At 43.5% G+C, this 20,842-nt stretch overlaps 1 protein-coding gene across 5 annotated transcripts in view; it reads left to right on the top strand.

Annotated features, from left to right (window-relative positions):
• Positions 1-20,842, top strand: part of LOC117360465 (sodium channel protein type 2 subunit alpha-like) — a 526,898-nt gene that overhangs the window by 290,579 nt on the left and 215,477 nt on the right. For all 5 annotated transcript variants that reach the window (XM_033944237.1, XM_033944239.1, XM_033944238.1 and 2 more), the window contains 3 exons: positions 3,441-3,761; positions 10,033-10,371; positions 12,522-12,654. In XM_033944237.1, coding sequence (XP_033800128.1) covers positions 3,441-3,761; positions 10,033-10,371; positions 12,522-12,654 — 793 coding nt within the window. The remainder of the gene's footprint in view (positions 1-3,440; positions 3,762-10,032; positions 10,372-12,521; positions 12,655-20,842) is intronic.

A 20,842-nucleotide genomic window follows, 5' to 3' on the forward strand; every position in this document is an offset into this window, starting at 1 on the left:
GTGTGCGCGGCTCTCTGGTAGCGTGCGGGTCGCCGAGGAGGAGGATCTGCGGACTGGGGTGAGGAGAGGGGAGAGAGCTGGCTGGACACTGGAATCGATTGGGCGGGCGGGTGTGAGCTGCGGGGACCGCGCGATCCTTCATGCCTCACTGCGGGGGACAAGACCATTCACCGCCCCGCGGGCGGTGAATGGCCTTGTCCCCGTCGCCGCAGCGACTGCTAGTTTTCTTCCCCGTTTTCAGCGGGTGACCCGCGGCTAAAATGCGGTGGCCGCGGGTAAACCGCCACCGTGTCATTCTCTATTCCTGATCCCAAAACACTGTGGCCATGACCTTTCCTGCTGACTTTTGGGTATTGAATTTTCTTGGCCTTGGAGAACCTGAGTGCTGCCATTGCATGGAATGTTGTTTTGTCTCAGGATCATAGTGGTATAACCGTGTTTTATCAGCAGTAACTAATCATTCCAAAAAATTGGCACCAGCTCACAGAAAATGCTTCAAAATCAACTTGGAAGTGTCCATTCAATGTCATTTCTCATCAGCATTCAAACATTCGGGCACCTACTTAGCTGACTACTTATGCATTCCCAGCTCCTTGTGGATTAGGATTACACTCCCAACGCATTTCATGGACATCTGTAGTGTCTCAGCGATTGTTTTAGCTGATATTCACTGCTCTGCCAAAATCAGGTCATGGACATGGTTAACAATTTCAGGAGCTGACACCATTTGAGGCCTCCCAGACCTTGCTGCATCTTTGGTCTCAAAATCTCCACGCTGAAAGTTTGCTTCTTCACTGTGGAGCATGATGGGTATTTGTCATTTAATGTTTGTTTCATGCATTCATGGACTTCCTTTGAAGTTTTCTTCTGCAGGAAAAGGGAAAAATGCATGAGTACCTGAATAAATTCATGTAAACTGTTCTCTGAGCTCCCTTGGGAGAACGGTATAAAAAAAATTGAATAAATAAGTACTTCATGACAGCTCGGAGTTCCACACTTGAAAATTCCACACTTTTCATTGGCATGGTTCAATCAATGATCTGAAATATTGTCAAAACATAGCATTACGAATCTGCAAATTGGCACTTTGCAAAATAGAATAACACACTTTTCAGCTACAGTGGCAAAATAACGCTCAGAATTTAGGAATTTGGTTGGGCTGAGAACTTTAAATTGTATAGATAATTGACAACTACTTACGTGACACAACGTTTTTTTTGGTGCTCCAAGTTTCAGTACACTAAATAGATTTGAAAACATCCACAAAACAAACCCAGAATAGCAAAACTTATCATTTCATTCCACTAATTAAGTGGGGGTAAGAAAAGCCTCAGAAAATAGGGCTAGTACTCAAATGGGTATCAATCACAGGAAAAATCCTGCTGTCCTTATACAGTCATAGGCATAAAAACCTCCCCCCGTCCCCCCCCCCCCCCGGTATACATTTAAAACAAATTTTGTTAGTGATATCCCAAATTTAACAGCTAGTATCCTATAAGTTCATAAGAACAATCATCTCTGGGTAAGTGAGATGCCGCAATCCTCATGTATCTATAATTGAAAAAAAATCCTTTATGATTTCATATTTACTGTAAAACTCAATAAGGCTCATACAGCTTAAAACATCTGAAAGTATTAAACTTAGGCCCTCTTTTACTAAGGTGCGCTAACCGATTAGCGCGCGCTAAATGCTAACGAGCGCATGTTAATTTATGGACGCATTAGTGTTTGGCGCGCGCTAATCGGTTAGCGCACCTTAGTAAAAGAGGGGGTTAGCTTTAATGATGTAGATGCCTGAAATGCCTCAGATGCCTCAGTGAATGCTATATAAAATGTCGCCCTGGACGTACTGCTGCTGCTAAGCTCTGATGTGGCCAGGGTTTTGCAGTGGCAAAAATTACCACCACTGCATCAGGGGACTTTCGCTCACCGCAAAACATAAATCGGTCACTCAGGCGAAACATGGCCCATGTCGGGTCCATGGTCCATCAAGACTTAGGGGTCCTTTTATCAAACTGCGGTAGGGGGGTTTAACGCGCATAATACCGCACGTTAAACCGCCTGCCGCGCTAGCCGCTAATGCCTGCATTGAGCAGGTGTTAGTTTTTTTCCCCGGCCGCGGGGGGTTAGCGCGTGATGAAATGTCCGCTAGTGCGGCTTGATAAAAGGACCCCTTTTTGTTCCACGTTGCATTCTAATATTTTCAGTAAAGGACTTGCTTCTGTCATTCTGGTGCAGTTGTATGGTCATTCCCACTGGTCCTTGCCCTTCTTCGTTTATTGTGGGAGTGTTATGGTTTTCCTTGCTTGCATATTCTGTACACACCAGTTCTTAACAGCATACATACACGCAAGGGGCTCCTTTGACTAAGCTGCGGTAGCGTTCTTAGCGCGCGCTGCAGATTAGCGCGCGCTAACTCCCGCGCTACGTGGAGAAACTAACACCAGCTCAGTGGAGGCGTTAGCATCTAGCGCGCGCTAAGCAAGCGCTAAAACCGCTAGCGCAGCTTAGTAAAAGGAGCCCGAGGTTAGGCCTCCCTTAGGGCAAGTGAAACTTTCTGTGAGAATCTTTGTGTACGTTATTTTATAATGGTACATAGTTGCAAAAACAAACTATAAGATATGCACCTATATAAATACCCTATTACAGTTTATTTATTTTTATTTAAAAAGCTTATTGGCCGCCTAAACCTCAATGGGTTCCAAAAAAATACATGCAAAGTTAAAAACACAACAAAATAAAATCACTAGACAATTTAAATAACTATTCATCCTGCATCTACCAACTTCATCCGTTTAGTCACTGCTTCTCACCCACCTAAATTGACTTACTACAGTCTTCACTTTTGACTGCATTGCATAGCTTCAGTAGAGTCTTCAGGGCATGAGGTGTTGTGTATATTGTGTTGTATCCATCTTTGCAGTTAGAGTCATATTATAATCTCAGTGTCTACAGGTATTGTAACTTGTCTGGAGAAAGTGTCATGATCAAAGGAGGCAAGAGTGTACACACACACTAAACTAAACTAAACCTTAGGTTTGTATACCGCACCATCTCCACAAGTGTAGAGCTCGGCACGAATGAGAAAAAAGACAAAAAGTACATAATATTTATTTAAAAGATTTCTTAACCGTTTATACGTAAGCAGCCTACAACAGTATAATCATAATAATAAGACAAACATGCAAGTAACATATAATAATGTCTATCTCTATGCAATTAAATTCATTCCATAAAATATGAATTCTTTCATAATAGTGGTAACAACACTAATTCCAATTGCAAGATACAAAATGGTTAATAGTATGGAAAATTACCAGATTCTGGTGCTGCTGTGTATTGTCCTTCAAAATAAATGGCTGGTCAGCTAGTCAAATATTGAAAAGCAATAGTAGTTGTATATTAGTTATATATCGTGTCTGTCTTTTGTGAAATTTCAGGCAGCGGCGGCTGCGGCGGCAGCGGCAGCAGCGGATCCATCAGGTGCTTTGGCAGAATCAAGGGAATTCAGTGGTGGGGTCGGGTTTGGTGGACTTTCAGAAAGCTCTTCTGAAGCATCAATGTTGAGCTCAAAAAGTGCCAAAGAGAGAAGGAACCGGAGGAAGAAAAGGAAACAGAAAGAGTCTGAGGGAGATGAGAAGGGCGATGATGAGAAGTTCCATAAATCTGAATCAGACACCAGCATCAAAAGAAAGGGTTTTCGTTTTTCCATTGAAGGGAGCCGTCTGACTTATGAAAAGAAGTTTTCTTCACCACACCAGGTACAAAACATTTGAACTGTTGGAATCTGGAATCCGCAGAGATAAGAATATTTACAATAGTTAAATAGTATGGTAGGGTCATAGATAAAAAGCTGTGATCCAGAATAAATATTATGACTATATACATATATTTGTGACAAAATTAACTGTATAGATATTGTGCCTCACACTGAAGCAAATGTGTTATTAACACATGAATTGTTTCATTAGAAATCTATCTGGAAAGTGAATACATTCATTAGGTTTTCCCAAATACCAACTCCCATGAAAGTAAACTTTTATGACTGATCCCTGTAGAACTTTCCTTAGAGTGAACTCCATTTACTGCTACCCTTTGTTGCTTTTCAATCAACCAGTTTTTAATCCATTCAATCACTTTAGGGCCCATACCCTAAAGATTAAAAAAAAATTATAGAAACTAAAGTACACCACATCTAGCACTCTGCCTGATTCAGTTCTCTTGTAACACAGTCAAACAAATTGATCAGATTCATCAGTATTGCTTACAAAAATGTTAAAAAGAACAGGCCCAAGAACTGAACTTTGAGATACACCACTAGTAACATCCCTTTCCTCAGAGATCTCCATTGACTACTACCCTCTGTCACCTTCCACTCAACCAATTCCTGACCCAGGTAAACTAAGGGACCCATCCCCAGGGCACTCAATTTATTTATTGAACACCTGTGTGGAACACTGTTAAAGGCTTTTCTAAAATCTAAATACACTGCATTTAGTGCACTTCCTCTATCCAATTCTCTGATCACCCAATCAAAGAAATTGATCAGATTTGTCTGACAAGCCTCTAGTGAATCTACAGTATGTTGCCTCAGAACCTGTAATCCATTGGATTCCAGTAACATCGCTATTTTCTGTTTTAAAAACATTTTCATTAATTTACTTACCACAAAAGTCAGATTTACTGACCTTTAGTTCCCTACATCTTACTTACTTCCACTTTTGTGGAGAGAGACAACATCTGCCCTTTTCCAGTCCTCCGGTACCACTCCTGATTCTAAAAAAGTATTTAAAAGGTCAGCCAACAGAGCTGCCAGAATTTCCCTAAGTTCCTTTAGTACCCTCAGATGTACAACATCCAGGCCCATCGTTTTATCCACCTTTAGTTTAGCTAGCTCCTCACGAATACAATCCTCTGCATTTGTCTTCTGCAGTCCCACTCCCAGCATTTCAGCTGTGAACACAGAGCGGAAATATATGTTAAACAATTCAGCCTTAATCTTTATCAGCTTCTACATATTTCTCCCCTTCACCTTTGAGTCTCACAATGCCACCTTTGCACTTCTTCCTATAACTAATTTACCTAAAAAAATATCTTGCCCGCCTCTTTTTTACCATGTCGGCTATTTTTTTTTCCATTTGCATCTTTGGTTTTCCGACTACTTGACCAGCTTCTCTTAACTTTTCCAGATATTTTAGCCTGTCTTTCTCTTTCTGTGATCTTTTGTAGTTTATGAAAGCTATCCTCTTTTTCCTTACTTTTCCAGCTACAACTTTTGAGAACCAAAGCGGCCTTCTTTTGCCATGTATACTCAAATATAAACTGAGATTTGTCCCAAAAAATGGGGGTCTTGGTTTATATTCAGGTCTTCTGGACTGGCCCCCACCTGGACCTGTTGCAGGCCTCCCATGGGTCTGCCTGAAGCTCTGGTGATCCAGCGGTGAGCTGAGATAGGAGTGATCCTTCCCACGTCCTGTCCCGGCCGATAAGCCATATTTTCATCCCTCCAGTGGTCATGTGGTCAGTTTGAGTACCTTTTTGGCCTTTATTTTATTTTTTTAAAAGCAGATCAAAATGTTCAAATTGTACCATGGACATTTTAAGTTCTTGTAAACCGTGTCGAGCTCCATTCTCATGGAGATGATGCGGTATATAAACTTAAGGTTTAGATTAGATTAGATTAGATTATCACTGTAAAATGTCCAAGTGCTAAGCCTGCTCTAAGCCCACCCAAAGCATGCCTCTAACATCCCCCTTAAGATTTAGATGCACTGTAGACAAAACGACCAGAAAGACATCTAAAAAGTCAGTTTTGAAAATGCCTACAATTCTCTGCATGCTTGATTTTTAATCTAGGCAAATAACATGGGACAACTTCGCTTTTAAATAGACGTCGCTGGCTTAAAATAGATTCACATCTTTTTAAAACATTGCCTTTATGGAATACAAGTTATTTTGGGCTTACCATATTTTCTCGCATATAACGCGCGCGTTATACGTGGTTTTTACGTACCGCGCATACCCTCGCACGTTATACGCGTGAGCGCGTTGTACAAAATTTTTTTTACATAGTTTCCCCCCCGACGTCCGATTCACCCCCCACAGGACCGCTCCCACCCCCACCCCGAAGGACCGCTCGCACGCACCCGCACCCCCACCCCGAAGGACCGCTCGCATGCACTCCCACCCGCACCCCCACCCTGAAGGACCGCTCGCACCCCCACAGCCTCCCGACCCCCCCCATCATGTAGAAGCTCCTACCGGTGTCCTGCTGCTTCCTCTTGGCGGTCCCGACACCCGACACAATCGGGGCAAGAGGGAGCTCAAGCCCTCTTGCCCCAGCCATCCGCGGCACCCCCGACACGATCGGGGCAAGAGGGAGCTCAAGCCCTCTTACCCCCCTGACTCCCCAACACGATCGGGGCAAAAGGGAGCCCAAGCCCTCTTGCCCCGCCGACTCCCCAACTCACCGACAATATCGGGCCAGGAGGGAGCCTAAGTCCTCCTGGCCCTGGCGCCCCCCCCCCCGCTAGTTGTTCAGGCCAGGAGGGAGCCCAAACCCTCCTGGCCACGCGACCCCCTACCCCCACCCCGCACTACATTACGGGCAGGAGGGATCCCAGGCCCTCCTGCCTTCGACGCAAACCCCCCTCCCCCCAACGACCGCCCCCCCCAAGAACCTCCGACCGCCCCCCAAGCCGACCCGCGACCCCCCTGGCCGACCCCCACGACACCCCCACCCCCCTTCCCCGTACCTTTGTGTAGTTGGCCGGACAGACGGAAGCCAAACTCGCCTGTCCGGCAGGCAGCCAATGACGGAATGAGGCCGGATTGGCCCATCCGTCCCAAAGCTCCACCTACTGGTGGGGCCTAAGGCGTCTGGGCCAATCAGAATAGGCCCGGGAGCCTTAGGTCCCACCTGGGGGCGGGGCCTGAAGCACATGGGCCCAACCCGATCATGTGCCCAAGGCCCCGCCCCCAGGAGGGACCTAAGGCTCCCGGGCCTATTCTGATTGGCCCAGGCGCCTTAGGCCCCACCAGTAGGCGGAGCTTTGGGACGGATGGGCCAATCCGGCCTCATTCCGTCGTTGGCTGCCTGCCGGACAGGCGGGTTTGGCTCCCGTCTGTCCGGCCAACTACACAAAGGTACGGGGAAGGGGGGTGGGGGTGTCGTGGGGGTCGGCCAGGGGGGTCGCGGGTCGGCTGGGGGGGCGGTCGGAGGTTCTTGGGGGGGCGGTCGTTGGGAGGGGGTTTGCGTCGAGGGCAGGAGGGCCTGGGATCCCTCCTGCCCGTAATGTAGTGCGGGGTGGGTGTAGGGGGTCGCGTGGCCAGGAGGGTTTGGGCTCCCTCCTGGCCCGAACAACTAGCGGGGGGGGGTCGCCAGGGCCAGGAGGACTTGGGCTCCCTCCTGGCCCGATATTGTCGGTGAGTTGGGGAGTCGGCGGGGCAAGAGGGCTTGGGCTCCCTCTTGCCCCGATCGTGTTGGGGGTGCCGCGGTTGGCTGGGGCAAGAGGGCTTGAGCTCCCTCTTGCCCCGATCGTGTCGGGGAGTCGGGACCGCCAAGAGGAAGCAGCAGGACACTGGTAGGAGCTTCTACATGATGGGGGGGGGTCGGGAGCCTGTGGGGGTGCGAGCGGTCCTTCAGGGTGGGGGTTCTGGTGCGGGTGGGAGTGCGTGCGAGCGGTCCTTCGGGGTGGGGGTGCGAGCGGTCCTGCGGGGGGGGGGGGTGAATCGGACATCGGGGGGGGGGCATCAGGCTTTCAGGGTGGGGACAGGACTTCAAGGGGGAAAGGAGAGTCGGGGCGGGCGAAAGGAGAGTCGGGGTGGCCAGAGTTGAGTCGGGGCGGGTGAAAGGAGAGTCGGGCAGCATGCGCGGTATACGGGTGTGCACGGTATATAAAAATTTCTGTACATAAATTTGTGTTTTTCGCGCGCTATACCCGTGTGCGCGTTTTACACGGGTGCGCGTTATCTACGTGAAAATACGGTAATTTGGAAGATGTTTGTAGAAACTTAGGCCCCTCTTTTACAAAGCCACTGAAGTCCATTGGGAATTGATGAGCTTCGGTGCCATTGCTGCTCGGCATTGTAAAAGGGGTATGTGTGTGTTATTTCTCAGGTTGGACCTATATTAGGAAATATCCATCTATCAATTGAAGTTAGGCTTTCCTTCAATGAAACATGTTTGTTTGAAATAGATTTGGGAACAATCTATCTCATTCTAAAGTGCTAGAGTTTGGAATAACATTCTTCTTCATATTTGGTTTTTTTAAAAAAAATTCTTTATTCAATTTTTAAACTACAGTTGTGCACAATAATTAATACACTTACATAGAATATTAAAATTAAAGCACAGCAAACTTACAAGAATTTATAAAAAAAAGAAATTATTTCCCCCACCCTTCCACCTATTAATCAATAAATAGAAATCTACAAGAACAATCTAAACAGCCCCCTAAATCAATTCCAAAATGTATCCCCCTCCCCACCCTCCCTCTCTTCTTCATATTTGTAAGATTCCAACATATTTACACTTCTGAAAGACTTTTAAGACTTATTTTTAAATCAATGTTAAAGACATTTTTTGAATTAGGTAATATAATGGAAGTTACCTCAAATATGATGTCTCTTTGACTGTAATCCACCTTGATCCTATAGGTTAAAGGCAGAATATAAGAAGCACAATATAATGTGAATGCAATACAGTGCAATTGTCTTTATTTAGATGATTTCAAATTATGCATATATTCAATAGCCTTATCCATTTAGGTGGTGCAAATCCAAATTAGATATTTCAAGTTATACCTACTTGTTGTGCAGTTCACCTAAATATATAATTAGATGTTTTGCAGCTGAATATTTCTGTTGCACATTAAAAAAAATCAATGCGGCAAACAACACCTACAATGTAAACGTCATTTGTGTGCATACAGAGGCGTCTGGGTACCCCTACAGATGCCTAAGGCCAGTGTAGGTGTGGCTTACGCCAGAAGTGGCTTTAGGCATCCATAGGCGTGCCTAGGCACCTCCATAGGCATGAATCAAATGCCTTAAATGTAAGCCTGTATAACGACATTAAAAATAGGTGTGATTCTGGACACAGTACCTACCGATGATTGACACACAGTAGGCCCCTGTTTTGCTGGCGCCTATCGTGGCAGGCACCATTTCCAGAACCAGGCCCACAGTATGTGAGTCAGTTTTCAAATGGGACATTCAGCTGAATGGGTCATTCAGCGATGGTCAGCTATTCACCTGAAGTATATGCACCTACTCTGTCTCTGTATGCTTGTCTTCTCTATATGTGTAAGCAGATTTTGGGCACCTGTATCTCTTGAATTCCCATGATGCCAAGTAAGTACATATGCTCCTTACTTTGCTTTATAGAGTATTTATTTGGTGCCCTCTGGATGCCTATATACAGTATAGGTACACTGTTATAGAATTACTCCTATATACGGTGGGCTCTATTGCAGATAATTTAGTTGTAGACTATAACACTTTTATCATGTGCTAAATATTAGTAAATAAAGGCCTAAGTATGTTATAATTTATAGTATTGTCCAGTGTTGAATATTAACACAGAATTTTCCATGATTAGTATATAAGTAGCACAGTTTACTGCCATCTGCAGCGAATGTAACTGGAAGAAGAGTTTTTAAAAGTTTCATCTATAGTAACTTCAGAAAAGCTATAAACTTTTTCAGGTTTTCATATTTACGGTATTTTTCTGTTTGCAGTGGTGAAAATCATCTATTACAGCAGGGTTATAATATGGTAGACTGTTTGATTGATTTCACCATAGTATTAAACTCATTTTCAAACAATCTGTATTAGGAGGGGTTTTTTTTGTTGTTGTTTTAGCTTACATCTTTCCCAGTAGATCAAGATGAATTACATTGTTTGAATGAAAGCAGGGTCAATTTGCTAACCCACAGATTACTTGCAAACATCTTCTGCTTAGGGACTGGAATTGAAGGTTGCAGCTGGAGTTTTTCTGGTCCAACTCTTACATCTGTCTTTTTTTAATAGTCTTTGCTGAGTATCCGTGGTTCCCTGTTTTCACCAAGACGCAACAGCAGAGCGAGCCTTTTCAGCTTCAGAGGCCGAGGAAAGGATGTAGGATCAGAAAATGACTTTGCAGATGATGAGCACAGCATGTTTGAAGACAACGAAAGCAGAAGAGGTTCTCTTTTTGTGCCAGGCAGACACAGGGAACGGCGTAACAGTAATATTAGTCAGACCAGTAAAACATCCAAGGTCCTGCCAGTGAATGGAAAGATGCACAGCACCGTGGACTGCAATGGAGTGGTTTCCTTGGTCGGTGGTCCATCGGCCCCTATGTCGCCTGTTGGACTACTTCTACCAGAGGTGATAATAGATAAACCAGCTACTGATGACAATGTAAGGATGTTTTATATAGTTTAGGCATGGTGGCCGTTTCCTACTGCCTTGGCCAGCGCTTCTACAAACCAAGAGTCCTTAGGAATGATCCCTGGTGAATGCACCCGCTTCTTGCGATGCTTTTTAACATACTAACAGCTTAAAGTAATGTACTGAATGTTATCCTTAGTCTGCAACAATATATATTTGCTTACTAATATTTTTATTAAGGAGGTCTTCTTGATGCTACATTTATGGCTTTAAGGTATAACCCTATATTAACTGCATATCCTCTTTTTACCTCACAGTAGATGCTCATTTTATTTTCTGATAATTGTACTAATAATTATAAAATGAAAAAAGGGTATTTAATAAGTATGTTAAGGACATTTTATATTGTTATGGTATGCACTTGTTGTGGGTTTTTATGGAATTCTGTTGAGAAGAGTATTTGAAGCAACCTGAAAATGTGATTAACAGCATGCTCATAGCAGCATTTCCATTAAGCCAGAAATATTTTCAAAAGCAAAAATAGTACATAGAGCAGTATTTGCCTAGAGTTACTTTAACATCAGCATAGACATCGTTTAGGCTGGGAATTGTACAGTAGAGAATGACATGGGGACAAATTTTTCCCTGTCCCCACGGGAACTCATTTTCCCATCCCATCCCTGCGAGTTCTTTTCCTGTCCCTGCCCCATTCCTGCAAGCTCCATCCTCCTCTACACAAGCCTCAAACACTTTAAAATCATTAGTGTTTGAGGCTTGTGCGGTCAAGGCAGAGCTTACAGGAATGGGGCAAGGACAGCGACAAAACTTGCGGGGACGGTACGGTGAAATTGAATTTCTGCAGGGATGGGGACAAATTTGTCCCCGTGTCATTCTCTATTCTACAGTCTCTTCAAGAGACCTTACTTGGAATGACCATACTCTTCCCGTCTGCAGCTTCATTGCCTCTGTGCTTGGATGTGTGATGCAGATTTTTCAGCAAATTGGAAAGTGGGAGGAATAAGACTTGGGAAAAACCTCCTAGTAAATCTTCATTGTTATAATATACCAGTGATATAGCAACAGAAGTGTATATTTAATTTTCTATACTGTTGTCCCAGGTTTACATGAATTTAATCAGGTACTCAAACATTTTTTCCCTGTCTTTCCTGGCAGGCTCACAATCTGTCTATTGTACATGGGGCGATAGCTTTAGGGGACACGGCCATGGTCACAAGGAGCAGTATGGGTTTGAACCCACAATCTAAGGGCTTTAACCACTGCAGCTTTAACCACTGCAGCTTTAACCACTGCAGAACACTCTTCTCCTTTCTTTCTTTAATTCTTCCAAAAATGACAAGAAGCTCTTTTACTACTAAACTTCACAATTTATTTTAAACAAAAAAATCATTTTGTTATTTACATGAGCAAACTACACACATATGCAACAGTTCAATTTTCAAATGCCTTTCCACTTTAAAAATATCAGTATGCTGAAACACCATTAAGTCAGACTTTTATTATTTGATGATCTTTGTGAAAATATAGATCAGTTCAGGTAAGATACCTAAACAATCTAGCAATGAAAGCAAAAGGTCATTGTGAAAGCAGAGGAATAATTTGTAAGACATGACACCAGCCAGCCTAGCATAGACAGTAGAATAATATTATTGCTGAAATGTATTGCTGTCATCAGGAATTACGGTGATAAGAGCTTTTATGTTCTATTCACAATGCAGAACACTAAAAGTATATAAAACTGTGGCACTTTCATGAGTTTTGGCTATTCCTTGCTAACGCATTGTTGCTGCTAGCTGATCATGGGTGCTGACCACTGTATACAGATTGCCATGTGGACATATAGTCATCTTCTTGTCTTGTGTCTGTACCAAGAGTGGGGTTTTCAGTAGATATTCTTAATATCACTCATTAGGCGTTAGATTTGACACTTAGCACCATCAGAACCACCGTAGTCCTAGCAGTTTAATAATGGCAATAAGTAAGAAAAGTCTGGCCTAATAAACTGGGAAGACAAGACTGCATGAAGCATGCTGCTACTCATCATAAATTCTAGGCTAATACAGTAGAGTCATTCCATGTTATATTGATGGAAATAGTGATTTTTTTTTTTTTTAATATTGAATTTATAGGGTACAACCCCAGAAACAGAAATGAGAAAAAGAAGGTTAAGTTCTTATCCAGTATCTATGGATTTCTTAGAAGACCCTGCTATGAGGCAAAGAGCGTTGAGTATAGCCAGCATAATAACAAACACAATGGAAGGTATGTTATGAGTTGTTGTTGCTGCATGTTTCAGTTTGTATTGTACGATGATGATCTGATATGTCACAGTTCTTCAGACTTGGCGGTTCATTATGTCCATGAAATCGGATGAGTAAGTAGTACCACATACACAGAAGTGGTGGATTTTGTAAACTTTCACCTCTGCGTAGAGATGATTAGGGAGGCTTGTCAGGTTTTCACAATATGCATGAGATCTTTTTGCATACAATGGAGGCAGTTAAAATGGACTCTGACAAAGAATATTTAACACTTTGGTTTCTACCTCAGTTATGTCTTAATGACACTTGGATTGAGCTGAAAGTAAATCTACCCAAGTAGTCACCTTGATTCTTTCATTGTTGACCCTTCAAACTTTGGGTATAGGGGCTGATCTGCTCTTTCCCTATCATCCTATTGTTAGGCCTGCATAGATGGCCCGGTTCATTGTTAAGCTTTAGATTTCTCTTGAAACGTTTCCTTTATTTGCTTTACTTTACTATTTTCATTTTTTCTGTTATCCTCTTGTACAAATTCTCTTATTCACTTGTACAAAGGGTTCTGTGAAGAAAATATAATCAAACAAAGGATAACCACAACTATACATTTGCCATTTTTAGATTTACAAGACATTACTTCCTTTGTAAACTTTTCTACAATTAGGCTGGAGAGGGTGCAGAGACGAGCCACGAAGCAAGTAAAAGGTATGGAGAACTTGGGCTACCAGGAACTCCTTGGAAAACTGGTGTTGTTCACCCTCGAGAAGAGAAGACTGCGAGGGGATATGATAGAGACTTTTAAAATGCTAAAAGAATTCGACAAAATAGAGCAAGAATCACCATTATTCACGTTGTCAAATGTGTCTCGGACAAGAGGACATGGTCTGAAACTGAGGGGCAGCAGGCCCAGGACAAATGTCAGAAAGTTCTGCTTCACACAGCGAGTGGTGGATGCTTGGAATGCTCTCTCAGAGGAGGTTGTGACGGAGACTAGCATTCTAGGTTTCAAGGGCAAGTTGGATACGCACCTTCTTGCGAATCACATTGAGGGATACGGGTAAACAGGGTAATCATCAGGGAACACCTAGCTTAGCCTCCGTGTGTGCGGGTCGCCGGACTAGATGGACCTAAGGTCTGATCCGATGAAGGCATTTCTTATGTTCTTACGTTCTAATTAGTGCAACACATATAGGAGCCTGAATAATACTAAGCTTGCACATTTGGTATAGCTAAAGCTTCATATTGATGATCTCACTATCAAAAGACACCTCCCAATAACTGTTAAGAATAAATTCTGATGTGATTAGATCTCCAATGAAATGCTCAGCTAGGAATTTAGAGAACAGACAATTTATTACAGCGTATTGGTAACTCATATGCTGTCTGATTTTCTTCTACTTCTGTACATTCGTCTATTTCGTAGCAAAAAATGAAATTTTACAAAATGAAAATGGCTTCTAGTTCTTGCAGCAGTCTATCCTGATATGCCAATAAATTAAGACAAATTCAACTTCAGATTTTGTGGTGAGGTGCATTTCAAAAAATGTCATCTCATAAGCTCTATATCCTTCACATATATTTGAAGGCTCTTTGTTAAGAATCTACTCTGATAATGAACTGTAAGTTTGAGTCTGTTGTGGTACAAGAAGTACACGTCTCCCTCCAAATTTGCGGTTATTTGTGATTTTTTTCTCCTTAATTTTAAAAGGCTGCCCAGATCTTCCCAGATCTTACCTGGTGGTCTAGTGGTGATGTGGGGCAGGAGTGATCTTCCTACACTCCTGCCCTGTGCAGAGCTGTCAACAAAAATGGCTGCCGTGAGTTCCTGTGGTGTCATGAGACTACAATGGGAACTCACAGCAGCCATTTTTGATGATGGCTCTCTAAGGGGCAGGAGTGTAGGAAGATCGCTCCTGCCCTGCGTCACCGCTAGATCACTAGGTAAGATCTGGGGAGGTCCGGGATGCAGGAGAGAGGTGGGAGTGGGTCAGAGTCAGCCCTAAAAGTTATTTGCAAATTTTCCATATTCGTGGACCTGCTCTGCCTCTAACCCTCACGAATTCAGAGGGAGAAGTGTAGCTAATTATTGGGGCAATGCTAATGAAATGATATGACTGGTAAAATTTCAAACTGTTATCTCACATTAAACTAAACCTAAACTAAACCTTAGGCTTATATACCGCTTCTTCTCTATAAAAGTATAAATTTCTTAAATCAACAACTGTGTGTTTGCATTTAAATATTTTAACTTTGCTTCCAAGAGCTCTTTGTCTGTGGAAGCAAAGTTAAAATATGTAAATGAAAACATACAGCTGTTGATATAAGAAATTTAGTTATACCTTAGGACATATACCTCCCTCCTTTACTAACACATAGCATGGGCTTTAGTGGCGGTAACTGCTCCGACGCTCATAGGAATTCTATGAGCATCCGAGCAGTTACTGCCGCTGCCAGCGCTAAAACCTGCACTACGCTTTAGTAAAGGAGGGGGATAGTTTTTTGCATTAACTTTAGCATGTGATACTGCAGAACTGATTTGAATTCCATTGCCGTGGATTGTTTACATTAGATATTTAATGTGAGATAACAGTTTGAAATTTTACCATAGTCATATCATTTCATTAGCATTGCCCCAATAACGGTTACTGTGGATGGGCAGACTAGATGGGCCATTTGGCCTTTATCTGCCTTCATGTTTCTATGTTTCTATGCCGTACAGGGAGAGATTGGAGAAACTGGGCCTCTTCTCCCTTGAAAAGAGGAGACTCAGAGGGGACATGATTGAAACATTCAAAATAATGAAAGGAATAGACTTAGCAGATAAAGACAGATTATTCACCCTCTCCAAGGTAGGGAGAATGAGACGGCACACTCTAAAATTGAAAGGGGATAGATTCCGTACAAACGTAAGGAAGTTCTTCTTTACCCAGAGAGTGGTAGAAAACTGGAACGCTCTTCTGGAGGCTGTTATAGAGGAAAACACCCTCCAGGGATTCAAGACAAAGTTGGACAAGTTCCTGCTAAACTGGAACGTACGCAGGTGAAGCTGGTCTCATTTAGAGCTCTGGTCTTTGACCTGGGGGCCACCGCGTGAGCGGGCTGCTGGGCATTTTGCACCACTGGTCTGACCCATCAGCAGCAATTCTTATCTTTTTATGTTCTTGTAACAGTTTGAAATTTTATCATAGTCATATCATTTCATTAGCATTGCCCCGATAATTAGCTACTTCTTGTACCACAACAGACTCAAACTTACAGTTCATTGTCAGAGAGCAGATTCTTAACAAACAAAGAGCCCTTCAAATATAAGGGAAGGATATAGAGCAGTGGTCTGAAACTCAAACCCTTTGCAGGGCCACATTGGAGGGCCGCAGAAAAAATAGTTAATGTCTTATTAAAGAAATGACAACTTTGCATGAGGTAATTACCTACAAATCCAAAATGTGGATTATCTGAAATCTGAAATTATCAGAAGCAATTAAGGAAATATTTATAAACTATAGTTTATAAATCTTTCCTTAATTGCTTCTGATAATTTCAGCTATACACAGCTGAAAGCAGTGCAACATGCAGAAAGTGAAAAACTATCAAAGTATCAACTGCAAGAGACAAGATTTTGGACCAACTATTTTGGATTAACTATTTTGAGGCTCTCGGTATTATAAAGAATGATTCTTTATGGAAAACATGTGCCTTAAGTGTCCGGTGATCGCGTCTGCAACCACCTTTGGCACTCACCTCCTCCAGCACCAGACACACGCACAAGCTGCACTGCCTCTAGTGATTACCTTACGTTCTGGAATGTTACCCGCCTCACTGCGGACCTGGATTGGCCACTGTGAGAACGGGCTACTGGGCTTGATGGACCATTGGTCTGACCCAGTTAGGCTATTCTTTTGTTCTTATGTACTATGCTCTTCGAGCACTTCATCCTTGGATTCTCAACCAAAGCCTGCTCATACAGATAGACAACTATGTAACAATGTTCTATATAAACAAGCAAGGTGGCTCGGGATCCCTTCCACTCTACAGAGAAGCTTGCTGTCTCTGGAACTTTGCTCTCCCCCCCTCAAGTGGACTTGCAAGCTGTAGACATATCAGGCAAACAGAATATCATCACAGATTCTCTCAGCCACAAGCTCGACCCTCACAAGTGGACTTTAAATCTGGCCATCCTTCAACAAATATTTCAACTTTGGGGAATCTCGAATAGACCTTCTTGTTTCATCAGACAATGCTCGATGAGACTCATGGTGGAGAAGAAGATTAAGAAGAGGATAAGCAGTGTAAAGATGCTAGAGCAAGCATGGTCCCTTTTTAAGGACACAGACACCAAGATGCAAAATCTATATATACCGCGTATCAACAAGAGATCCAAGAGGGAAAAAAAAACAAGGAACCGGCGTGACTCACTGTAGCGGTGAAGTAAGCGATCACAGACAAGAATACTTCGTTTAAGGGATGGAAAAGGTCAAAAACGGACGAAAACTGGAAAAAGCACTAACAGTATCAAAGCAGGTGCCTTAAGGCAGTAAGAGGGGCCAAAAGAGACTACAAGGAAAAAATAGCCAAGGAGGAAAAAAACTTTAAGCCGGTTTTTTGATATATTAAGGGGAAATGACCCACGAAGGAAGCGGTGGTGCCAATGGATGACCATGGAATAAAGGGAGTGCTAAAGGAGGACAAAGTGATCACCGACAAACTGAACACATTTTTTGTGTCTGTATTTACCGAAGAGGATATATACAACATACCGGAAACCGACAGGTGTGGCTCCGCCGGTGCCGGTTTGTACGATGGCCCCGGTCAGCGCCCAGAATAGCCTGCGTCTCACGTGCTTCCAGAAGATGCTGGAAGTCCTGCTGGTCTCTCAGTCAATAGAGCAATACAAAAAGGTCAGGAACAATGAGGTTCAAAATAAAGTAAAGTCCCAATTTATTGAGTTCACAGACCCTGAATAGGGTTTAGTTCATTCTTTTCATGAACAAAAGAAAAACATGAAAGAATAACGGGGCTGCAAAAACAAACAACCCCCACCTTTCTTACAGGTATAACAGGTGAGTAGTTCCTTAGTCTGTAATAGTCCAGCCTTAATAAATCTGCCTTTAGCAAGCAGGCAAGAATAAGGCTATAGCTCTTTCTTGGAAGAGAGAAAGTGCTACACTCAGGCCTGGATTGAAGCAGGCCTGTCTCAACCAACTTAGAAGTAGTTGAGGGGAGTAGTTGAATCCACTAATTCAAAAATCTGTGTTTAAACAGCATGCCACAAATGGCCCCACAATCCCTCCCAGGATCTTGTGTGGATTCTCCCCAACTATCACACAGAGTCCATCTTGCAGTTGCACTCAATCCTCAAAAGGCAAACACAAACAAAAGCTTTCAAGCAAAATAAACCCAGTTTAAAGGCTTCCAGGTTTAGGTACCTTTGCAATGAGAGGCCAGCACTGCTCACCGGCTCCCAACAAGTGCAAACAGGTAAGAAAAAATAACCCAAAAAGTTCACAAACTTAAGCACCACAAAAGCCAAAGGTATTGAACTTAGCTTTCATCCATTGCACATGTTTCAGTATCCATGCTAGTGTCCATAAATTCCATGGGTTCTGGAATAGCTAGCTGGCTGGCATCAGAGACAGGGGCTGTATCCACCATCTCAATATCCTGAAAGCTCTGAGGTTCAGGAGAGCTGTCCTGTGAACCTCCTTCCTGGGCTGACCCAGGGTAGACTGACTGGTTCCTCCTCAGTGCTGCCTCTAAAGCACTGAGGCGACCACGCCCTGTTCTGTGCGGGGGCAGGGCAGCCTGTAGCTTGGGCTGAGATTTCCCTGAGCTTCTAATTAAGCCTTGCAGCTGTGGGTTAGCTGAGCTGGTGGATTTGCTCTGGGGCTGTTCTAGGCTGTTCCCTCCAGATTCCTCCCCTCCCCAGGGTTTTGTGAGCTGGGCTTTGAATGGGAATTCAGAGTTTTCCCTACCACTGGTGTCTAGCCTGTCACAATGATTAGCCCTCTTCAAGGCCAGGCCAGGGTTAGGAATAGCCTTTCCTGGCACAAGCCGAGCTTTAGGGCTAGGGTTGTGACACAGGCTATATGTGGGAAACTGACAGGGTTGACGGTCAGTCTAGAAAAGGTATGCAGGCAGATTGATAGACTTAAAAATGATAAATCCCCAGGACTGGATGGAATCGAGGGTGAAATACTTACATGGATTAAAAACTGGCTAGCGGATAGGAAACAGAGAGTGGGGTAAATGGAAAATACTCGGACTGGAAAAGCGTCATCAGTGGAGTGCCACAGGGTTCGGTGCTTGGACCTGTGCTCTTCAACATATTTATAAATGATCTGGAAATTGATACGACGAGTGAGGTGATTAAATTTGCAGATTATACAAAGTTATTCAGAGTAGTGAAGACGCTGGAGGATTGCGAAGACCTGCAGCGTGACATAAACACGCTCAAAAAATGGGCCATGACACGGCAAATGTGGTTCAACGTGGCTAAAAGTAAAGTGATGCATGTCGGAAACAAAAAATGTCTGGGGCGGTACTTGGAGAGACCTCCCAGGAAAGAGACTTGGGAGTACTGGTCGACAAGTCTATGAAGCCATTCGTGCAATGTGCGGCAGCGGCGAAAAGGATTAACAGAATGCTAGGAATGATTAAGAAGGGGATCACGAACAGATCAGAGAAGGTTGTACCGGGCCATGGTACGCCCTCACGTGGAATACTGCGTCCAGCACTGGTCGCCGTACATGAAGAAGGACACAGTACTACTTGAAAGGGTCCAGAGAAGAGTGACTAAAATGGTTAAGGGGCTGGAGGAGTTGCCATACAGTGAGAGATTAGAGAAACTGGACCTCTTCTCCCTTGAAAAGAGGAGACTGAGAGGGGACATGATAGAAACATTCAAGATACTGAAGGGAATAGACTTAGTAGATAAAGACAGGTTGTTCACCCTCTCCGAGGTAGGGAGATTAAAGTTAAAAGAGGATAGATTCCGTACAAACGTAAGGAAGTTCTTCTTCACCCAGAGTGGTGAAAAACTGGAACGCTCTTCTGGAGGTTGTTATAGGGGGAAACACCCTGCAGGGATTCAAGACCAAGTTAGACAAGTTCCTGATGAACAGGAATGTACGCAGGTAGGGCTGGTCTCAGTTAGGGCACTGGTCTTTGACCTGGGGGCTGCCGCGGTAGCATACTGCTGGACACAATGGACCACTGGTCTGACCCAGCAACGGCAATTCTTATGTTCTTACTCTTTGTCCAGCTTCATAAACTATGGCAAGAAATGTTTTCTCTATTCCATGGGGGGCACAATCTTCTATGTGCCTTCCCAGCAATTCTACTCATTTCTAGGGTACTTCGGAAAGTTGCCAGAGATAATGCTCATCTTATACTGATTGTCCCTTGCTGGCCCAAACAAATCTTGTATCCACTACTGCTGGACCTTCTAGATGCTCCTCCAATTCCCTTGGAAGACCATCCTTCTCTTCTCTCCCAGCAGAATGGTCGACTATTGCATCCCAATCTCCGCAGTCTGTCTGATGGTTTAGAAATTGGAAGTTCACTCCTAACCAAGCTTCTAATCTTGTGATCAGTGAAAGCAGTTCTTCTTGCAGCAAGATGTCCTTCCACTAGAAAATCTTATCAGGCTAAATGGAAGCGATTTTCAATATGGGCATGCACTCGAAATCAAGACCCTCTTCATTGCCCACTAGACTATATCTTCACATACCTTCTACACTTGTCAGACTCCAGTCTCAAGACAAACTTCATAAGATTTCATTTATCAGCACTTTCAGCGTATCATTCCCTGGTGGATGATGTCAATTTCACAACGCCCTCTAATTTCTCGCTTCATGAGAGGTCTCGCTAATCTTTGGCCTCCACTACAAGACTCTCCGCCATCGTGGGACCTCAATATAGTTTTGGATCAGTTAATGAAAGACCCCTTTGAACCACTAGGATCTACTTCTCTAACGTTACTTATATGGAAAACAGCTTTTCTCACAGCTCTCACATCATCTAGAAGAGTTAGTGAGCTTCATTGGTCACCCAAAGTTTCTTCCCAAAGTGGTTTTGGACTTCCATTTCAACCAAACAATCACTTTGCTGTCATTTTTTTCTGCTTCCACCCTTCTCTTCAGTAGAGGAACATCTCCACACATTAGACTTCAGAAGAGCATTACTTTTCTACCTCA

Source organism: Geotrypetes seraphini, chromosome 5, assembly GCF_902459505.1.
Source record: "Geotrypetes seraphini chromosome 5, aGeoSer1.1, whole genome shotgun sequence".
Lineage (NCBI taxonomy): Eukaryota > Metazoa > Chordata > Amphibia > Gymnophiona > Dermophiidae > Geotrypetes > Geotrypetes seraphini.